Source organism: Glycine max, chromosome 14 (assembly GCF_000004515.6).
Source record: "Glycine max cultivar Williams 82 chromosome 14, Glycine_max_v4.0, whole genome shotgun sequence".
In the NCBI taxonomy this organism is placed as follows: domain Eukaryota; kingdom Viridiplantae; phylum Streptophyta; class Magnoliopsida; order Fabales; family Fabaceae; genus Glycine; species Glycine max.
Window position 1 is genome coordinate 48,344,128 of NC_038250.2, and position 23,895 is coordinate 48,368,022.

A 23,895-nucleotide genomic window follows, 5' to 3' on the forward strand; every position below is an offset into this window, starting at 1 on the left:
AATAATAATAAAAATAGAGGAAAAGTAATATAAAATGGAGACACTCCTGTATGCATACAAATAGACAGGTGAAAAGCCTCAATGGCATTTAATAGTGACCAACGTAAATAAAGAACTCAATCATGTGTAAAATCCTTCTTTACTTAGTCTCTAATTGCCCACTAGCCCTAGAAACAGAGGTCACATGTACAATGTATATTTTGTAATGTGAAAAAAAAAATCATGTAACCCACGTACTAATAGAGTATATATAGTATTTTAAATCAAATGCAAATGACTAAGTCTAAATATGTCTCTATTTCAAGAAACAAAGGAAAGTACAGTGATGTAGTTTAAAATTTTAAAAAATGGGCAGTTATCAAATAATAGTTTGGAATTTTAACACTAAAGAACTGACAGTTTCTAATTAATTTTAAAAAGCTAAGAGAGTAGCAGGTAGTTTGGAATTTAAAATAAAAAAAAAAAGACATTTAAATTTAAAAAAAAAAACATTTTTTAAATAATAAGTTTTACGTTATTCGTCCTTAAATATGTGAAGAAGAAAACTACTTTATTTCTAATCAAGTAATTGACAAATATCATATATATATATATATTACAGAACATCAATAGATCTTAGAAAAATATTTTGTAAAACAAAAAAACTCGTCTAAAAAAATCTGAAAAGAATGTAGTGCGGATGGAAAACTGAAAATTTTGATCGTTTTTAAATAATAGAGTCAGTAGTGGGGTAATGTGAAATTTTAAGATTAAAAAATTGAAATTTTAAATATAGCATTTTGAAATTTAAAAAATAAAAAATAAAATACAATTTTTAAATAATAATAACGATTTTTTTTTTACCAGGCCGAAAGCAGCAGTATTCTAATCGTTGAAACATGTCATTAAAAACGAGAAAATAAAGATGGCCCATGCAGGTCTCGAACCTGCGACCTTCGCGTTATTAGCACGACGCTCTAACCAACTGAGCTAATAGGCCTTATTGATATTAATGAATTCAATTATTAAATTTGATATGTTAACGGTATGTTTTTTCTTTGTTTCTCATCATTTGATAATGATACGAAGACAATTAATGGTTAAACTAGGGGTTATGTGTTTTAATTTTATTCGGGATCAATGTGTTTCAGTATTTCTATTGACCAGTGGATTATCTACTTCGAGGTGTTCGTGCATGCACCATTTAAGTGTGAAATGTTAACATGTATTAAATAATCCATGAATTTTAGAGTATAATTTAAAGTTAAATTAGTTTTTAAAAATTATAATTTAATATTAAACTAACTTTAATATTATGACTTAATGATATAATGACTCACAAATGAGATGTATAAATTCAAATTAATGTTTTACACTTAACAACATAATATTTTTATGATTTTTTCATTTTTAAGAATTATTTAAAAATTATTTTTCAAAAACTAAATTATCATATTTTACATTTTTAAGAGCAGTGGTAATTTTCTCTTTAAAATGTTCTCCACAATAGAAGAGTAACCTATATTTTAGAATGTACACCTGTTATCAGAATACGATTAATCATTAATCTTGTATGTAAATATGATTAACTTTATTTTACAATGATTAAAAGTAATTCGAGTGTACATGATTATTAATGTGGTTAATGGTATCATAGTTATTATTATTATTATAAAAATTAATAAATTTATGAATAAAATATTTTCAGAAAATAACCTCGAGTAGACCGTGATAGTATTTTGATCACTAATTGATGGAATCTTGGAGTCTGCTTGTATATCTATGAATAGAAAAATAGCCCCACGAGTGGCATGGATGATATCTTTTAAAGGCCATAAATTATTTTCAAGGAAATCAAAGAATTTGTTAAAGGCGGAAGGGTCTTAAAAATAGAAAGAAAGAATATGCTATGTAATGAAAACTTCTCCTATACAGTGGGGTCCCCACCCGTGCAACACGAGAGTAATTTATTTCATTTACTATTTAGTACTATATCATTAAATAAAGAGTGTTGCTAGGTGCACCCAACACTTAACATGAAAAGATAAAAATATCCCTATGTATTTTTAAAAATATTTTTGTGCACTCAGCTTATTCATATGATTGGTATATGTAATGAGTTGATCCGCATAGGTTTTAGTTGATCCAAACCAAAGCTGATATAGATGATCCGACAGGATCAAGTGATTGTTTAAGACTTACGGATCAAGTTGATCCGCAAGTTGATTTTTAAGATTTACGGGATCAACTTGATCCGTAAGCTTTACGGATCAACTTGATCCATAAGCTTTACGGATAACTTGATCCGCAAGCTTCTTACGAATCAAGTTGATCCACAAGTTGATTTTTAAGATTTACGGATCAAGTTGATCCGTAAAAGACTTACGGATCAACTTGATCGTAAGTCTTAAAATCAACTTGATCCTCAAGTTGATCCGTAAAGGGAGAAAGAAGGCAAGGATAATTTTGCCATTTTAAAAAAATGTTAAATGCACCAGCAATAATGCTGGGTACACCTAACAATACTCTTAAATAAAACTGTTGCTGGAGCACGTACGAAATTTATAAGCAGAAGAAATACACAATAACTTTTTCATTTCATTAGTTAATTACTGCTAGGGAGTATGTTGTTTCGAAGGATAAACGAATTACTTCCTCCCTTCTCTGTGCTTATAAGATATACACTCAACAATTTTTTTATTCCTTATTCTAAGATTCCATTTCATCTTATGTATTAACTATTTTTTCACCAAAATACTTTGAATTATTTTTTTTCTCTCCTAATATTTGATAAGTAAGGACTAAGATATTAATTAGAGTGGCGGATGTGTTTTTAATTGTATAATGGGGATTAATGGCTGTTAGATCTAGATGTGCTTTTTATGCGGCACGTGGTTACGTGTGCTATTGGGTTTGGGAATAAATGATATTTTTTCTTTAGTTGATTAAAAAAAACTATATATAAATTAACAGTCAAGTCGAGGGATTTGCGCAGATGTGACGGGATTTTTTTTTTTTAATTTAGTTTTTGTTGTTTTTTTATACAGCAGACAAGGAAATACTATCTTACAAAGTAAATAGTTTATGCATTAGTATAGAGAATCACTATATAGATTTTTTATATTATTATTTAATTATCATAAACTATTGTGTAATGTATATAGTAAATTTATTGATTATTATAATAAATTAAATTAAAAGTTTTACCGCAATAATTCTCATTGTTGATAGCGTAAAATGTGTTTATATTGAATGTTCAAAATATTTCTTAAAAATCACATTTCTTAAAAGATTTGTTCAAATCACCATTTTAAAGTTTTAATAAACTTGGCATTTTCAAATGAATAAAGTGATTAAAAGTTAACAATAAAGTCATTTATTTTAATAAATTGCTAGATTGAATATGAAAGATTTAGGTATTAACTAAGAATTTATTAATGGTGATACATGGATAAATTATACACAAATCACTGAATTATATCTTATTGTCCTAAGAGTATATGTTTTATGAATTGTTTAAAATTAAGTAATGTTATTTAATAAGTTTTTACCATTGAAACAAATGACTTAGCAATACATTATTTAAATGAGTTGTTTATATAAATAAGTGTTACTTAATATTCATTCTTATTAATTAAAGAATCATTTTTCGATTATAAAATAATAAGAATCATTTTTCGATTATAAAATTTAATGTGATTCAAATGAAGTATTGATCACTAGTAATTTTAGCAATGAAATAAATGTTTGTGTAAAATTTTAAAATTTATGTGATCTGATAGAACTTACTAATTTAAGATAAACAACTCATTTAAATAATCATGCATGCATTGTAGATGTTGAAATACTTTTTTAAGTTTATTAATTTTGAATTGATTTATATTTTATATTTATATCTTGTTCTTTTATATTATATAACTGTGGTTTATACTGAAGATTAAATTTTAATGAAAAAGAATCTTCATTAACAACCCAAAAACCACATATTTCAGGAGTATTAGTTACGTTGCTTCTTGTTCGACTAAGCCATAATTCCCATAAACACATGATCCTCATGTTTAAGAATATAAACCCAAGAAATAATCTCTTTTTTCTGTTACCATCCCAGAAAAACAAAGATTTCTCAGCAATCTAATGTAAACTTAACAAATCAAATAAAGATGATATACATCTTAGAATAGAAAACTAGACCCTTACTTAAATATAATTCCAGACCCCAACAAATAGGAACATGCATGCAAACACAGAGCAGTAATAGAGCTGAAAACCTTGGGATCATACTGAGTTTGGAAGTATCGAGTTTGGAAATATCATTGTAAAATGAGCCTTAATAACGAAAAAAAAAGTCTTAAAAATGCAAGAAAAAAAAAAGGATTTCACGATGGTGTTTTTAAGCTCAATTTTTTTCGCTTAAATGCATTACTTTTGCATGAAATGATGATGATTCCATTAGTATTCATGTTGGTCTATCAAATGCATTCACACAACTGCCAATCACACTAAAAATAAGTGTAAAATGAGCATGAAAAACGTAAAATAAATCAGTTTTCTATTAAATCCTAGTGTTGCGCTTAAAATAATAATAAAATGGGAGGAAATCACAGTGTGGCACTTCCTCTGCAAAAAGGATATCGCTTTGCACGAGATCGACCTTAAAATAATAATAAAAATAGGAGGAAAAGTTAATAATAAAAATGGGAGGACACCTCCTGTTATGCATTTAGCAATAATAGACAGTGTGAAAAGGCCTCAATGGCATTATAAATAGGTGACCAACGTAAATAAAGAACTCAATCATGTGTAAAATCCTTCTTTACTTAGTCTCTAATTGCCCACTAGCCCTAGAACAGAGGTCACATGTACAATGTATATTTGTAATGTGAAAAAAAAAATCATGTAACCCACGTTACTAATAGAGTATATATAGTATTTTAAATCAAATGCAAATGACTAAGTCTAAATATGTCTCTATTTCAAGAAACAAGGAAAGTACAGTGATGTAGTTTAAAATTTTAAAAAAATGGGCAGTTATCAAATAATAGTTTGGAATTTTAACACTAAAGAACTGACAGTTTCTAATTAATTTTAAAAAGCTAAGAGAGTAGCAGGTAGTTTGGAATTTTAAAATTAAAAAAAAAAAGACATTTTAAATTTAAAAAAAAAAACATTTTTTAAATAATAAGTTTTACGTTATTCGTCCTTAAATATGTGAAGAAGAAAACTACTTTATTTCTAATCAAGTAATTGACAAATATCATATATATATATATATTACAGAACATCAAATAGATCTTAGAAAAATATTGTTGTAAAACAAAAAAACTCGTCTAAAAAAATCTGAAAAGAATGTAGTGCGGATGGAAAAACTGAAAATTTTGATCGTTTTTAAATAATAGAGTCAGTAGTGGGGTAATGTGAAATTTTAAGATTAAAAAATTGAAATTTTTAAATATAGCATTTTGAAATTTAAAAAATAAAAAATAAAATACAATTTTTAAATAATAATAACGATTTTTTTTTACCAGGCCGAAAGCAGCAGTATTCTAATCGTTGAAGACATGTCATTAAAAACGAGAAAATAATAAGATGGCCCATGCAGGTCTCGAACCTGCGACCTTCGCGTTATTAGCACGACGCTCTAACCAACTGAGCTAATAGGCCTTATTGATATTAATGAATTCAATTATTAAATTTGATATTGTTAAACGGTATGTTTTTTCTTTGTTTCTCATCATTTGATAATTGATACCGAAGACAATTAATGGTTAAACTAGGGGTTATGTGTTTTAATTTTATTCGGGATCAATGTGTTTCAGTATTTCTATTGACCAGTGGATTATCTACTTCGAGGGTGTTCGTGCATGCACCATTAAGTGTGAAATGTTAACATGTATTAAATAATCCATGAATTTTAGAGTATAATTTAAAGTTAAATTAGTTTTTAAAAATTATAATTTAATATTAAACTAACTTTAAATATTATGACTTAATGATATAATGACTCACAAATGAGATGTATAAATTCAAATTAATGTTTTACACTTAACAACATAATATTTTTATGATTTTTTTCATTTTTAAGAATTATTTTAAAAATTATTTTTTCAAAAACTAAATTATCATATTTTACATTTTTAAGAGCAGTGGTAATTTTCTCTTTAAAATGTTCTCCACAATAGAAGAGTAACCTATATTTTTAGAAATGTACACCTGTTATCAGAATACGATTAATCATTAATCTTGTATGTAAATATGATTAACTTTATTTTACAAATGATTAAAAGTAATTCGAGTGTACATGATTTATTAATGTGGTTAATGGTATCATAAAATTTTGAAATGTTTAATTATAATTAAATTTATTTCAGAAATAATTAATAATGTCACGAAGTTATTGATTGTTTATATGTATAAATATAATTAATTTGACCTAAGTAGTTAAAAATAAATAAATGTAATTGTATATAATTATGGACATACAGTTAATAGTATAATAAGTTTATTAAAACATTTAATAGTGGTTAATGTTGTTTTAACAAGTGATTAATAATACCATAAAGTTATTAAAATATTTAATAGTAGTATTTAATTATGCTTTCAAAATGGTTAGTATTAATCATGTATATAATTGTGTTTAAGTATACTTACACATATAGCTAACCTTTTGTGTTGAGTTGGATAGATGCTGAGTGTACAATTCTTAGGTGTAAGTAATACAGACTTAATTAAGACTCTACAAATAATATATGAAGTAATACAGACTTAATTAAGACTCTGAAGATGATTTAAATAAAAAGTAATGTTATTTTATGACTAGTGGCGATTCTTGAGGGCTGAAATTGGCTTGCAAGATGCATTTTGATAATTTTTTTTTAATCTTGATTTGCTTAATATTGTCTCAAGCTTATAAAGAAGGTTTTAGAGGGTGGTGTTAGAAAGTCTCACATCGCCTGCCTCGATCCTTAAGGTGTAGGTTTATATATCTATTGGACAACTTCACTTAATATTAATTGATTTTAAGTTAAAATCTAACATGGTATGAGAGTTTATAGTCCGTCTTAATTTTCTTAATTGACCAGATGGGATTGGCTTATCCTGAGAGATTAGTTCTTGCTTTTAGTTTTGTTATCCTTCTCTTTACTTACCAAAAAACAAAAGTTCTCTTGCTATCTTTTATAACAAGTATTGAATAAAAAGTAAATACATTTAATGTCTTGAAAATGTAAAACACATTAATTACTTGTCATAAAAAGAATAATAGAAGGATATATGTAATGTAAGAGAATTTTATAAGAAAAAAAACCTTTTTTTTTCTTAAATATAAGAAAAATTTAACTAACTTTACCTTATTAATTCAGACTATTTTCAAAATATTATTCAAGACTTTTTTTATATTTGATATCAAATTTTAATGAAAAATAATTTAAAAAAAAAACTTATTTTTGTTTTAAATTTAACACAATTTAATAAAATTAACTCAGTCTTAAATAAATATGAAACCAATTCTTTTCTTATAAAAAAGATCAAAGAGAGGAACAAATAAGGGTCTCTAATGTATGAATATTTTAAAATATAAATATATGTTCTATAATAGTACATTTTATTACATATAAAATATTTTTCTACTCATAAATAAACCCAAATACAAAATATGACATGTGAACAAAGATTTAATCTTTTTGAGAAAATTGACTTTTATTTTAATACTTAGATTAGTTGAAATTTGAAAATCAAAAAGAGTTTCAGAGAATCAGAGGTGAATTTGAAACATCATTATAAAAAAAAATTGAAAACTTTTTTTCTTCTCACATTAAAATTGTGTAGATTATTTTGGACCCCTCTTCAATCATGGGCTCTTGGCAATAGCCCTCTAACCGCCTCAAGGTCTGCCCTGATGCTGATTTGTAATACTCAAATTATATTCCTTTCAAATATTACAACTAAACTACTATTTTTTATTTAAAACATAAATGATTTTTTCATGTAGTATGTTTATTATCTAATTGAAACATACAACTAAGAGTATGATTGTTGAAATGGAAATGCCAATTTCAAATAAGTTTTTCAAATACAGTTTAATTAAAAAATGTTGTTTAGAATTCACACTTTTTCAATTATAATAGTAACAATAAATTAAGAAAATTTGGTCAGTTCAAATAATTCATAACTCGCATCAAAATTAACTCTAAAGTAACAAAATATTAGTCCAAACTTTTTTTATGTAAAAAAATACGGGGAAATATGAATATCAAAATCCAATATTGACTAATATCATGCCTTGTTTTATCATATACAAATTGTGCCTTTCCATTTTCTGTGGTCCTCCTTATCCATTTTTCTACAGAATGCCATAAGGTGCTCGATTTATGTCTTCATTACAGAAGATAACTTTTTTGATGGAGGAACCATAGATCTAGCATATGCAGCTGGCAAAGAAAGTAACTTCTTGGCTTTGCTCACATAAGCCCTTCTAGTGAAATTGTTGTAATCATTAGCTTCTATCTCGTCCAATATTTGGCGATACAATAGCAAAGACGCCCATACCTACAAAACATTCACAACACCCTTTTGTGTTCACATTTGAAATTAGCTAAATAATAATGCATAAAATCATTAGCCTTAGCCAATGGCTTGACCCTTTTTCAATTTGAGCTCATGGGTCCATGTCGTTCTAGAATTACCATAATCTTTCTAGGAATATGTGTATTCTTATGCACGTAAGGGTCACCCTTAAAAAATTGGTTAGGTATTGAACATTAAAAAATTATAATCCCACATTCATCATTACATTGTTATTATAATGACAAATCAAAAGTTAGTTACAACGACGTCACTCCATTAGACGATGCTATAAATAAACTCGTATGCAAACACGTAAGAGCATGGCCAGTAAGAAACAATTTTATGTTGACAACACAGACTGCAAAGTTTTATTTGTTGGATTAAAGTTCATATTATAAAAATAAGTGTGACTGCCACCGTGAAACAAATATTTTGACCCACATAGTTAATGTTTCATTAAGCTTCCCCAGGCCCACCCCCACTGATTCTGAAAAGGCTTTGCATGTGTCCACATTAAAATTTGAGTAAACTACTAATTTGGTCATTTAACTTTTAAGTATTACCAGGTTTCTTAAAATAGTGCCTAAAATAATAAAACTATACAAGTAATCCCCTAAGTATTTTAGTCACTAAGTTAATACATTTTACTATAGTTCAGGAATCAATTTGAAGGGTTTTTCAATATTTAAGAGACTATTTAGCATGATTTCTAATAATATTTAAGAGAACACTTCAAGTATAACCGATGGTTTTTATTCTTTCAACCACAGAAAAGTTTTTATATAATGATAAATGTTTGGAATTTCTTACAGGCCATCTGCTAGCTTCATTAAGCTCCGTCACTCCCTTTTCTGCCTCATCAAAAAACATTCTTGCCCTTTTAATTTGGCTCTTCATGAAGTTCCTCCACTTGTCTGTCACCTTACCAGCAAAAATGTCTTCATCGGAAAGCCCTGCTTGAGCCAACTCATCTTGTGGAAGATACACTCTTCCTCTGCTGGCACTGTTGAAAATCGAGTATGTGATCAGGAGGGTGTAACCAAATTAAAACGAAGTTTCATTCTTGAAATCAGTATCAGAAAAAACCAACTTGGTACTTTCAGTCCATTAGAATTTCAGATTAGAGTGAAACAAAACCAGTACCTAACACAGACTACTAACAGTAACATATATATCCATTGATGCATATTTTGATATCAATTCCACTACTATTTTCATTTCCATCCCCCTTGTTTTTCTTTTCTCTAGCCAATCAGGTGAGACATCACACAGTCAGGAAATCCTATTAAGTTTTATGGACCTGAGACAGAACAAAGACACCTTGAAACCTAAACCAGATGTAGTAGCATGAATGGCTATTAATGTATTAACAATAAAAGAAATTTGTATACAAATGTTGACAAGTCCAGAACAAGTGTTAACAGAAAGATTCGGCGAGCTTGCATAGTAATATAAAGTAGTAAAATACTGCATTTTATATCCATCTCAATGGGGTGATATGCATTTCATAATCTTCTGGAATCGAGTTAGATATTGACTTGTAATGGTCTACTACTCTAATGGATAACACCACAATGGTGATAATGGGAGAAGTAAACTTCACATTCTACAAGTATTTTGTTCCAAATATTTCTGAAGAGTAAACATCGATAGTTATGGACTTACTCCTCTCCAACATCTCTGAGTATGTTGGTTAGCTGATTTGCAATGCCTAGGGCCAAGGCAGCATTGTATACACTCTCTGTTGTGGCTTGGGAATTTGGTGAAATGCCCATGATTGGAACACTCATTATACCAACTGTCCCAGCAACATAGTAACAGTAAAGATATAGTTCATCAAAGTTTTTGTATCTTGGCTTCTTAAGATCCAGTCTCATTCCTTCTATCATATCTTTAAATGGCTGCATGAACACAAATAAAATATTTGAAAAATAAGTACTCTAACAATGAAGGTGAATATGTTAAATTCAAGAGCTTATTGTAAGTAATGAAACACAATCAAAATCATGTGAGGGGCACATGAAAAACCATGGCAGTTTACAAGATATTTCATAGAAAAGACAAGCAGTGAAATTTACAAAGAAATTTAAAAAGTATTTCACCAAAAATTAAGAATCAAACAGGTTAGTACCATGAGGAGTTAAGAACGCTGATTTGGATGACATAACAAACAAATTTTGGACACAGACTGCATATTTGCCAGTCTGTTTCCCATAACATAAAGGTATTCTATGGAAGATAAAATTTGGATCTGATCACTCTGCACTAATGAAAGAATTCAGAGCAAGCAGAGTAATAATAATAATAATAATAATAACAATAATAATAATAATACAAAGAAAAATATGTAATAATAATATAAAGGATAATAATCACCTCCAATTGCTTTAAAATTTACACAGTATCCATATTATATCATGTGCATGTGTGTGTAAAGATTCGCAATGAATTTCCAGCCAATATCTTATTTGATCAAGAAAAAGGATCCATACCTGGATATCAACAGGGAATTTGGCAACTGTATCTGATAAAGCAGCATCAAGCATATCAAATGGACGACCTTGGAAAAGTTCTTCCAATCTTGATTCCCACCTATCCAAAGCAGTTGGCGTAATTTGTGAAGCATTAGGACCATCAACAAGTTCATCCGTTCTCCTACACCACACTGAAAAACAGGGAGCAACATAAGGCAATTGAGAATTGATCAGATAAATTGGTCTTGCTTCATATAGCACTCTTGCACAATCATCTGACAAAAGATATGTAATACAAGATCAAACATAACCATATTTTCTTCACTTATGAATCCATAAGCATTACCACAGCTTACCCTTATCTGTCCAACTTCAGTTATCAAAATGGACATCAAAGATTTTGACATCTGGAAATGTCTAACTGTTTAAGCATTCAATGTAAGACAACTGTGTTTTAGCAATTTTGTTATCTGGAGGTGAAAGCTTCAGCAATGATTGCTCAGTTCTGAGGTTTGTCAATTTATATTGTGCATATAAGAGGATTAAGTTTCTCGTTAACATATTTGGTCAGATACATTTTCATGCAATGATTAAGTTTCATTAGGGAATAGACATTGCCACAAGTTCCTTTGATGTCTAGAAGGAACAAAGACACAGATTTCTCAATTCTGGAGGATTCAAACCTTTGCACGTATAAAATCATATTAAATGCTCATTGAAAATCAAGATTTTCAAGCCTGAAGGTCCCTGTAGCAAAACTGGTCCACTAGACACTAGTTCTTGTTTTGAACATAAACTACCCTGAAAGTTCAAAAAAGATTTTATGCAAACATATAATTAGTCAATATGCTTTTAGGAGACTGAAACTTTGCTTCTTATGCTTTTAACTTCTTAGTTAGATACTACAATTAGAAACGGAATTTGAACCCTAATTGAGTGGCCATAAACCATCTTACTGCATTCTAAAACCAACACTTTTGTTGTTGCAATAACTCTCAATTCAAAAACAGTTTATGATTAGTCTTCTTAAAGTATTTGCTTGTTGTGATTACCACTAGACTGAAAGAGTTTAACAGTAGATTGCTTTTGCAAACCAGCTAAGGCTAATCAAAATGAAAAGCAAGATTTATGAATATAAGAAAATAAAAGAAAATAGTCTAGAAAGAGAGAAAGACCCTAACTAAAGGAGCATGATTACTCACCATATATTGCCCAGATAGCTCTTCGCCTTTCGGGAGTCATTAGGAGAGTTCCTGAAAGGCAAAATCCCATGTAAATTCGACTCAAACCATGCCAAAAACCCAAATGAATATAAAGTTGACATCCTCACATGAAGGAAGGATAAGAGAAAGCTAACCCAGGTAAAATGTTTTAGCATATTCTGCACAAATTTCTCCACAACGGTCATATGCTTCATTCAACAAGCTCAAATTCCCAGGCAGAGCAATATCTGGCTTTGCATCAAGTTCACCCGCAGCGCCCAACTTCCTCTTAACCAAAGATGCCTGCTTCATCACCACATCATAGACCTTCTGTTCTGACGAGACAGCCACTTCTCCTGCTGCTGGGTTTACAAGCACATTGGCTATCAGAGGGAAGTTGCTAGCACTTTCTAAGCCAGACCGACCAACACATGTGTACTTCATATCTGTACTCAAAGAGCACAGTCTCCATCCCTTTTCCTTACCCAGCTTCGCTCTAATCGACCCAAAATCTCGAGACATGGCCTTTGAGGAATCTAAGAACTTCACACTCCGAATAGAATCAAGTAACCCACTGGAATGGGAAACCTCTAAACCAGGGGAGGAAACAACCCATAATAATGTCCCAGACATGACTAAACTCTTGTGTTCTTAAAACCTGCCTGTGGAGCTTATTCCTTTCCTTCTTGACTTCCTATTCCTCAAATATTAATCCTTCAGAGAACCATTAAATTGAAAACACTGACAAATCATGAAAAACAATTGCCTTCAATCCTATGAAAGTCTCGGATACCCCAGTTCCAGCAACTACAAAACTTGTTCTACCAAAGCTATCTGTGATAGAACCAACCAAAACAAACATCATATTCAGTATCACAGCAAAACCAACCTAAAACAAAACAAAACAACTCAAAAGAGCTCTTTTCATTAGATACAACAAGAATACAAAAACTCACCTAATGAGGATCCAAATCCAAACAACACACCCTCCCCCCACCCCCCCAAAAAAAAAAAAAAGTGTTGCAGCTGTCACAAGAGAAAACATTACCTAACAAACAGTGTTTGCTACGATTTCTCATTCATTCCAACGCCAAAATTGCAAACAGCATTAACTTATGAAGTTGGCTAAACCTATCTATATACGTGCTATCTTCCCTAACCTACACGAAAATCCAACCACTTAGACGAATAGCATGAATGAAAGAAAAAAGAAAAGAAAACAAGATGCACACACACACCTGTTGGGTGGTGCTGCAGTGACCCACTTAGAAGAGCTTCCCATTAATTGAGCATAATACCAACATCATGGAAGGAGCAAAAACTAACAACAGCCACTAAGAGCAATTTTCTTTCACTCACACACACCATATGACATGACCCACCAAACTCTCTCCACTCTTCCAGACCTTAATACTATTTTTTTTTGCTTGTCTTTTTCTTTCTTCTTTTTATATATAGGATAAAAAGAATGTCCCCTTTTTGTATGGGGAATTCTCTATCTGCTCTCTACATCCGTGACGGCATTTGAGGCCACTCTCTTGACACCAGCCAGTGTCTTGTTCTAAGTTTCACACGCTTGTTGTCACAACTCACAACACAAAGTTTGGAGCTTTTCTCAGTCTTAGTTCAACAACATAAACTGCTCCAATTTATAATGGGTCGGGTTTACCCAACTGTATAAGAATGTGGGGCTTTGGGATTAATTTTTATTTTTTGAGAAAGTATAAAGTATAAACATATAAAGAAATATAGGGAAAAAAATAAAAAATTTAATTATACAATTGATTCCTTAATTATTTATAAAATTCAATTAAGTTCATCAATTATTAAAAAATTTAATGAGATCCTTTAATTATTAAAAGACATTACAATCAAACTCATTATGTGAATTCTGTTAGTTTGATTCACGAAAATTTTATAAATAGATATTTTTTATTTATTTCTTTCTTTTCTATTTTTAATTACTTTATACCTTTTCTTCCAACCAAACATAAAACTAAAAATATTTAAAAATATTCAATAAAAAAAATATACACCAAGATGGGATATCTCATTATAATAGTTATATGTTTATGATTTAGTATCACTAACTATAAAATTAATCGTTAATTGAGCCTTAATATTTTGAAGAGTGTATTATGCAGGAATTTAACGCAAGTTCTCTTTCACAGATTTTATGTGATACTAACTGAATAACAGCCACTGGTAATAATTATATATTCGGCAAATTAGACAATTTTACAGTGCATACAAAAAATTCAAAATGGGCATAGACCCGACCCGGACCCTGAAAATGAATCGGACACCACCCACCAATGACGGCAGGTTCGTAAAGTGCGCAGGAAAAAGCGAAATCCAACGTGGTCGCAATCACCCAATCAGCGAAGGATAACCTTATCGTGCCCAGACGGTGATGTGGGGACTGACACGTGGCGCGCTCTCATTGACTCCAGCATGTGATTACACTGTCATGGATTGGTTTGGCGTAAGGGTGTGGGACCCACAGAGTAACCAATTATAGAGTTTTTGCTCTTTTTTATTCCTTAACTGGGCTGCATGGGGCCCAGTGGGCCTTTGTCGGTTTGCATTGTACCCGACATAGTGGAAAGTGGAATGAAGATGATATGAATTTAGCAGAATTCGCACACGTTCACTCCAACATAACTTGACACGTAGTGAATTTGCACCTTGTGTGGATCTCATGGCATTGGATTAAGATCATTATTTGATTATTTGACTAGTATTTTACATATGACTCAACTTTTCAGTTTACTCGTCTTGATGCAGAGCCCCTGACACCTGGCAGTGGAATTAACGGAAATTGCATTGGTAGGGTCAAAATTAAACTCTAAACAATTTGGTACTTTAAGGTTTTTGCAATCAGTTAATGGACCTAATCTTATATGGTAGTGGGAAGCGTTTTTGACTCAGATCTCATTAGTCATTATTTAATAGAAAAAAGGTAGGTAAAAGTTTACTGTATATTTGATTTACATTTTTATTTTCTGAAAATTTGTTTTCATTTCTAAAATATTAAAATTTTGAAAATAAGATTGATTTGATTTATTATTGTCTGCTTTCAAGAAATAAAAATACTGACGTTTTCAAAAGGATATGTATTTTTAGATTTGCTTAAAATTATATTCTTTGTCAACCATGTTTTACCCAAAATGATATTCTTGGTTTCGACGGAAAATATTGAAAATAAGTTTTATTGTTTCCAGTTTTTTGTTCGTTTGAAAAATTATTTTCACTTAAAATAAAAACAGAAATTCAACCAAATGCATTTTCATCCTCATTTTATATTTCTAGTGAAAATGAAAATAAAAAACAATCAAATCAAACACCCCTTAAAATGTTCGAAATTCGACTCGAGGTAAGTCAAAATGCTAGTCATGATTAAATTAAAATAGTCAAAACTTAGCTATCCTTAATTTGTATTGAGGAGGACCATGTCAAAACCGGTCTAAATCAGAATAAAGAAACGCTGTGGTGGTACGTCTGGTAGGTTAGCTTGAACATGGTGATATTTTCTCATCTTCCAAATTGGTTGGTCTTTTGCCACTCATAAATACTACATTTAGATTAGATTGCTATATCCTTTTCATGGAAGGTATGTTCAACAATTATGTTAGATTAATCTTAAAAACAAGTAATTAATGTGGTTAGATTTGGTTGGCGGATGATTATGTATAGATAGGAGTTTGATTTTCAAATTCATTTGTATGTAAAAACATTTATTGGAGAGGTTGATTTCTTAAATCGATCCAAATATACTTTCAAATCCACTGTATTGTGTGTGTAAAGAGAATAGCTCCTCACTAACAGTTTGGAATATTATATCAAATCAATTTAATTTTATTGGTTTAATTGAATATAATTATTTTATTAATTTTTGTAATATAGTTATTCAATACAAAACAACTTGAATTGATTTATTTTTAAAAATTTTTAAAAATACTAAATAAATCTTAAAATGTACAATATTATATATATATATATATATATATATAATTAAGATTAAGTTGGATAAGATATTTTAGTTAGTTTTTATTTTTTTTATTATATGAAAAACTTGTTTGACCATTTGTAAAAAAAGATTTTTTTTATGAAATATTATTTGAAGTAATATTTTTTAAAATATTAGCCTTTAGTTTCTAACTTTTTATATTTTTTTCATTTTTATCTTTAATACATTTATGTATTTTTTTATTCTTTTTAAATAAATCATGATTTTATTATTATTTTGTTATTTTACACTTTTTAATTACTTTAATAACTAATTTTATTAAATACTTATGATTTAATAAGTTAATTTTTCAATTTTCAACTATCTATTTATCTATTTCTAACTTTTAGCTATCAACTAGTTTTTTAACTTTGAACTAACTATTCAACTAGTTTTGTTGGACATTAACCAAGGATGTCTATCATTACCCTAATATATTCCTTAATTCCAAAAGGGCAAATATAGCTTGTATCCATTTATTTCTTTTTGTATTTTGTTGTTATTTATAAGATTAATTGTCAATTTTATTCAATAATTTCCTTTTTTACATTTAGACTTTGTAGATTTATATCATGTTTCATCCTTTTTTTTGGTCAAAATCATGTTTCATCCTATTTGTATCAACTACTATTTTGATTTTTTTTTAATGTATAAAACATTTAGGGGGAAGGAAGTAAGCAAATGGAATTAATTTTTACAACAAAGTGCCATAGACACTAGGATACAAATTAGGAGGATTCAATTATATGGTTGGTTAGCTTGTAAATGCTAGAAACCTAACTTGTCTACACCCAAGCCAACATAGAAAGACAATTGTAAATGCTATAAACCTAACTTGTCTACACACATGCCAACATAGAAAGACAATTTGATTATGCCTAACATGACTGTATTATAATGCCCTTGATTGTCGATTTCTCAATGGCTCTTACATTTGACACTTCAATCAACATCCTTGTTAGTTAAAATCTTTCACTGGTGAGAACCCCTCTGTAGATAGTCATTTATGAGACCTCAACAACCAGTTCTAACACCGCTCGACTACTCTCAAGATCATTAATTGTTTTCACAAACCAACACGAGACTTTTCAACATGTTTTGTTCTTACTCACACGCTGGCAGTAAAACTTTTTAGAAGGTCACTCATCTCATAATTACTCCAAGTCGAGCACGCTTAGTTATGGAGTTCTTAAGTGATATGCTACTAAAAAGTATATGCATCTTGTTGGTATAGGTAATACCAATTAATTCATTTAAGTCATCCTCAATTGTACAGTCTCATACCTGCACAATCCATATATATCTCTCATTCTGATGTGATTCGTTCAGGGTGTTACATGTATATGTTAGAAGCTTAATATTTATATCCTAGGGCACATGACTGTATGCCTAAAATATCAAGTGAACATTCCAATGATATTGAGTTTATGTCCACCCCAAAGCTTCTCCTATCAATGTATTATTGTCTAAAATTACACCCAAACCAACATAGAAAAGGAGAAAGTTTTGGCTAAACATAAACCCAATATCTATCTTTATACATAATCATTACAAAATTTACAACTAATAAAATTTAAAAAATAAATATTCTCTCTTAATTAAGAATATGGTATAATTTTCAACAAATGTTGATTCAGTTGGTAAGGAACGAACTCATATCCCAGAGGGACATGGGTTCAATTCTCATTGCTAATGTGAAGATTTTATTGGTTAGTAATCTATAAATACCTATGTAAGCACTTGTTGAACTTTGAGACCTGTCCTAACCCTTAATGAGCCCCCGAGATCCAACTTACCTAAATTTTCCTAGATAAAAAAAAGAATATGGTATAATTAGTTTTCTTTAATAAGGATTTACCTAAGAAGATATGGTAAATATTTATAAACATATAATCAACACTAGACATCAACGCAAATAGTCGAATTGTTTTGCTCACAGGTTATGCCAAACAAGAAATAATATTTTTATTTTTATCCATGGGAAAACTAATAATCGAAGATAGTATTAGGGGGATTATAATAACTCACACACTTTACTCAATCGAGTTAGAACCCTTAACAAACATTGATTAATATAAATATTCTTTTTGACTATTCACGTTGATGTCTAGTATTGATTGTGTTCTGAAGAGAGAAAAATGATGCTAATAGATTGATACACAAGGGAGTTAGGTGTTAATGGATTGATACACAAAGTTTTACCTATCAGAATACTAGTTTATGGGCTTCATAAGAACTAGGGGGTGTAACTTATTTATCTGGTGAAAAATATTCATTTTGAAACCAAAAAAGCTCATAATAATAACTCTATTGATAGTTAATACACTCTCGATATTTTATTACTAATCTATTTGAGAATAGTTCGAACACTCATGATAAAAATTAGTTTAGGTAAACTATATTTTTAGTCCTTGAACTTTTTACATTTTTGCTTTTGCTCCCCACACTTTTTCATTGACATTGACTTATCCTCCAACAGTTTAGTCATTTCGTCTATTTTAAATGTTAAATAATGATGTGACACTAAATTTATTATTATATTATTATGATTTGATTTCTAGCAGTTAAAAACCACCAGAAATTATTTCACAAGGAAAAAAAACTCTTAGTCTTCCAACATCAAACCAAAAAACAAAACAAATCAAATATAGAAAAAGAAATAACAATTTCAAAACAGGGGCGGCTCAAGGATTTGAGAGGCCTAAAATAAATTTAAAAATAATGTCTTTTATTTACTCATAAAATATTTTATTAAAATTATCATTGTTTTATTTAAAAGAAAAGCTTTTGGATTTCTTTAGCTATTAACTATTAGATCTCTTTTTTCTAAACAAAGCTATGATATTGGTGAAGAATTGTTGCTCATTAATTATTACTTACGATACTAATAAAAATATTAATAGTTACTTATAATATTTTAATTCAAATTTATTTTTAAATAATTTTTTTGAGGTATATTAGTACTAAAAAAAATTTTAGGGCCTTTTTTTTTGGGCCTAAAGCCCTTGCTTGGGCCTTAAGCCGACCCTATTTCAAAATAATCAATAAGCATCAAGGCTTCAACATGTATCCTTCTTTCTTTATTACCCTTAATCCTCCTCCTACTTTTTTGTCTCCACCCCAACAAAACCCATGACTACATCTCATCACCCTCCACATCACAACCCACACCACAACCCTAGCAACCACTATGGAACCCGATCCAACACCACCAACAACCCAAAATTCATCAAATCTGTTGATGTGAGATCTATGAGGCAACAACTCCGGTGGAAGCAGAAGTATAAGCATAGGGATCATGTTCTTATTCTCCACCTCCCTCAAACAATCCTCTCCTTCTTCCTCAAACACCATGTGACACCACCAATTGCCTTCGTCATTGAGAGGAAAGGTGTTGTTGCTGCGAAGATAAGTAAGAGGGTAATTGAACCGCTGCAATAGACTTTGGTGTTTGTCGAAATCAAGGGTTTTTGGTGTGAAGAAAATGGGCTTTAGGGTTTTATGGGTGTTGTTGATCTTTAGCATTGTAGATCTCAAGTTTAGGGACGAAGATTAGTCTTCGCAATGTTTAAGGACCAAAATCATAAATGTTAAAATTTTTGAAAACTACAAACATGATTTACCCAATTAGTGTTCTTTTTTTTTTGGTAAATTTAAATATGTCTTCAAGGTGTTAAGATGGGTGTATTGAAGATGTCTAATTTCATTCTCCTAATGGTCAATGAAAATAATTGAGGAGTATACTCGTCATTGAATTAGAATTTAGATCTTGCTATGTTATTATTCTATGTACTTATATATAAGCAAAAAAAATATTTAGTATATTGGAAATGATAATTTAAGAATAACCTTATTCATTACTTAAGATTATTAACGTTAAACGATTTTAAATAACTTTCTTAATCAACGTGAAGATAATTATTTTTGCTTAAATAAGTTAATAAAAAGCATTGAATAATAAGATGCAATAAAATTAAAATAAAAATACAATTTTTTTTTTATCAAATCTTGTCATAATTAATCTAAAATAGTTATTCTAAAATAAGAAAAGTAATATTAAAACTTATTCTAAAAGAGATATTATGGAATATGAAAAATCTTATTGCGAAATAAGATATTCTTCCGGAACGATTGCTCCGGAACATGGGTACCCGGTGAAAGGGGGTATTTTTGTCCGATTGAAAGTTCCGTACGCGGCAACTACGAGGATGGAGTAGGTTAACATCGCTGGGTTCTAAGAGAACTAGGTTAAGGTTTTACTGAGAAGAAGATGGAGCAGGAACACCCAAACCTTGAAAGCTTCTTATCATGGGCAGCACAGCTTGGAATATCAGACTCAACAACACGCACCAACCAACCTCAGCACTCTCTTTCCTCATGTTTGGGTTCTTCTCTATCTGTCTCTCATTTTCCTCATTCTGGCGGGTACTCACTAATCCCTCTTACATTCCCTCTTAACATCATACATGTTCATCATAGTTAATGTAAAGTTTGCGTTGGATTTATCACACGAACAATTTTATTACACGGTGATTATTTCCCGCTTACTCTTGACATGTGTTTTCTTGGGTAATTAATCAAAGCTGATGATAATAATGCAAAGCTTGATGCTTTTGACTTGTTTCTGTTAACGAGTTTTTGACCCATTTTCGTGTATTGTTTGGTGAATGCTGCAGGAGAGGTTTGGGTGCTGTGAGAGACCTTAGGAGGGGAGAGATTGTTCTCAGAGTTCCAAAATCTGCTTTAATGACAAGAGAGACTGTTATGGAAGATAAAAAGCTCTGTGATGCTGTCAATAGACACTCTTCTCTCTCCTCAGCTCAGGTTTCTTTCTTAACGGTGCTACTTAAGTGTGATTGTTCTATTGCTGGTTTTGTTTATTGTTGCTGTAATTTAATTTAATTTGTGACAATGTGGTAAAGCCATTGGTTTTTATTATCTTTATTTTGTTATGAGACCAAACTAAATACCTTTTGTTAAAATTATTGTGTTCATGGTTGAACTTGGCTCTGAACACACCTAATTAGATATGGTTTCATCATTATTGTTTTATTATTGTTATGTATTCTTGCTTTTAATTGAATCTCTTATACTTACTTATGTGCTTGTGTATAATGCAGATATTGATTGTTTGCTTGTTGTATGAAATGGGTAAAGGAAAGACTTCAAGGTGGCATCCTTACCTCATGCATTTGCCACACACTTATGACGTACTAGCCATGTTTGGTGAATTTGAGAAGCATGCTCTGCAAGTTCAGTTTATATTAGAAATTTTAGTTTATCTTGTTAGGTTAGATTATAGCATCTTTTCTAATGATATTTATTAGCATTTTGTTATTTCTTTGTTAAGAATTAAGAAATCATCTTTATGATGTGGTTCTTAGGTGGATGAGGCAATGTGGGTCACAGAAAAAGCCATGCTTAAAGCCAAATCAGAGTGGAAAGAAGCTCATTCTCTGATGCAAGATCTCATGTTTAAGCCTCAGTTTTTTACATTTAAGGCTTGGGTTTGGGCTGCTGCAACGGTTAGTTGTTTAGAAACCTAGCCTTGGAGAGGGGGGAAACCCGTGTGCATGCTTAAAGTAGTTTATTTATAAACATTCTAATTGGTTTTTCTACACAGACATGGACTGCAAACATCTTTAATTTTGGTTAATAATACCAACAAAACTTTCCCTTGCCTAAACCTTTACTTTACATACATGAAATTGCAACAGACGTATTTTGACTAATCTATTTTAAGTGTGCTACTTAAATTATTTCAACAATAAGAAAAACCAACAAGTTGTATTGAACATGATTAATTTTTATTGATTGATACATCAGCTTCTGCCTTCATGTATTACATGGTATATTTATATTTATTTATAGTTGTCAGGGGTAAATCACCACTCACTCTATCATGTAGTCTCATTTAAATTTTCAAAATTCTAGATATCTTCCCGGACATTGCATATCCCGTGGGATGAAGCTGGGTGTTTATGCCCTGTGGGTGACTTGTTTAATTATGATGCACCTGGAATAGAACCATCTGGCATTGAGGATTTAGATCGTTTGCTATCTAACACTTCCATCCCTGATACTATCGTATTGAATGGAGACAAGAATATTATGGTAGATGCAGAACAGCTTGATTCACACTCTTGGAGATTAACAGATGGCGGGTTTGAGGAAGATGCTAATGCATATTGCTTTTATGCTAGGGAACATTACAAGAAAGGAGATCAGGTATTACACTATTTTTGGAAATTTTAAATGCATCTTTTTGCTTTCCACTTTTATTTTATATACCAAAGGTTTATTTTATTTTCTATTTTTTCCATTTTTTTTACTGAACTGTTCTTTCTATGGCCTATTAACTTTTTTGAATGAAACTGTTTGCATTAGTTTCTATATGTGAGTAAACATGAATTAAAATTTAATTTGACCAATTGTATCGTAGGCTCTTCCAGGTACATTGTAATAGAGTCTTGCATCTTTGTCTTGTTTGAATTGCTTGTCCTTGGCTCTAATTTATTCTGTAGACATACAATGTTATGTTTGTACCTATTTGGTTAGGATAGTGCTTTGAACTTGAAGCTGCTGTGGTGCTTGGTGGTATCTTTCCTTGGTGAAGAAAAGTTTGGGGGAAGTTAGGCTCCTTCACAAGATGGTAGCTCCCCATTTAGAAAGGAAAGTGTTAAAAGACATACTTATTTTTAGGATATGGAGCACTATATGTAACTGCTGTTAGGTTTACATATCCAATTAAGCATATAAATATGACTGATTTATTTTCCCGATAAATATGAATATAATTAATCATAAATCCTATGTCAAACTTCAATTCTAGAAACAAAGCATTAATCATTGCTTGTCTCCTGGATGTAGACCATCAAATTTTGCAGGGATTGATATTTTCTAATTTCTACTTCATAAATCCTACTTCCATTTGTATTTCCAATAGATAGGGGTCACAAGTACAATGCCTGTTTTCACTCTCTTCATCCCATTGTCTAGAAAATAGAGAATTACTAATTACCTTGTTTTCACCAGGTTCTATTATGCTATGGAACTTACACAAATTTGGAGCTTCTTGAACACTATGGGTTTCTCCTACAAGAAAATCCAAATGACAAAGTTTTTATCCCTTTGGAACCTGCTTTATATTCTTCCACTTCATGGTCTAAGGAATCACTCTATATCCATCACAATGGGAAGCCTTCCTTTGCACTACTAGCTGCATTGCGGCTGTGGGCAACCCCTCAAAACAGGAGGAGGTCAGTTGGACATCTTGTGTATTCTGGTTCTCGAGTTTCTACAGACAATGAAATTTTCATCATGAAATGGCTGTCAAAAACTTGTGATGCTGTGTTAAGGAATCTGCCAACATCTCTTGAGGAAGACACTTTGCTCCTCAATGCAATGGACAATAGTCAAGATTTTTCAACTTTCATGGAGATCACAAAGTTAGTGTCTTCCAGAGAGGAGACTTATACCTTCTTAGAAACGCATAATATGAAGGATACTCATAGTTTTACTGATGTAATTTTATCTAGAAAAGCAAGAAGGTCCATGGACAGGTGGAAATTAGCTGTTCAATGGAGGCTCAAGTATAAGAAAGTCATTTTTGATTGCATCTCTTATTGCAACAAAATACTGGATTCTTTAGTAAAATAATGCTTTGATA

General features: G+C 30.4%; 2 protein-coding genes and 2 non-coding genes across 6 annotated transcripts; 1 reads left to right on the top strand and 3 right to left on the bottom strand.

Moving 5' to 3' along the window:
• Positions 1 to 905: 905 nt before the first annotated feature.
• On the bottom strand, positions 906 to 979 carry TRNAI-AAU (transfer RNA isoleucine (anticodon AAU)). The gene has a single exon. It is a non-coding gene; the product is annotated as a tRNA-Ile (tRNA).
• A 4,587-nt stretch (positions 980 to 5,566) lies between these two features.
• TRNAI-AAU (transfer RNA isoleucine (anticodon AAU)) lies at positions 5,567 to 5,640 on the bottom strand. The gene has a single exon. It is a non-coding gene; the product is annotated as a tRNA-Ile (tRNA).
• A 2,540-nt stretch (positions 5,641 to 8,180) lies between these two features.
• Positions 8,181 to 13,831, bottom strand: LOC100786911 (phytoene synthase 2, chloroplastic). 2 transcript variants are annotated; one of them, XM_041008863.1, is made up of 8 exons: positions 13,456 to 13,831; positions 13,266 to 13,377; positions 12,373 to 13,051; positions 12,218 to 12,268; positions 11,034 to 11,206; positions 10,207 to 10,442; positions 9,352 to 9,544; positions 8,181 to 8,523 (listed from the first exon to the last, which is right to left on the bottom strand). In XM_041008863.1, the coding sequence occupies exons 3-8, from the start codon at positions 12,848 to 12,850 to the stop codon at positions 8,344 to 8,346; spliced, it is 1,311 nt and encodes a 436-aa protein (XP_040864797.1). In that variant the 5' UTR covers positions 12,851 to 13,051; positions 13,266 to 13,377; positions 13,456 to 13,831; the 3' UTR covers positions 8,181 to 8,343. The 2 variants fall into 2 exon arrangements, with proteins under 2 accessions (XP_040864797.1, XP_040864798.1); XM_041008864.1 differs by lacking the exon at positions 13,266 to 13,377.
• Positions 13,832 to 20,343: 6,512 nt separating this feature from the next.
• LOC100787452 (protein SET DOMAIN GROUP 40) lies at positions 20,344 to 23,895 on the top strand. 2 transcript variants are annotated; one of them, XM_006596431.4, is made up of 6 exons: positions 20,344 to 20,651; positions 20,903 to 21,050; positions 21,347 to 21,478; positions 21,611 to 21,751; positions 22,161 to 22,454; positions 23,262 to 23,895. In XM_006596431.4, exons 1-6 carry the CDS (start codon positions 20,497 to 20,499, stop codon positions 23,883 to 23,885), a joined length of 1,494 nt encoding a protein of 497 aa, XP_006596494.1. In that variant the 5' UTR covers positions 20,344 to 20,496; the 3' UTR covers positions 23,886 to 23,895. The 2 variants fall into 2 exon arrangements, with proteins under 2 accessions (XP_006596494.1, XP_006596495.1); XM_006596432.4 differs by having other exon boundaries at positions 21,347 to 21,436.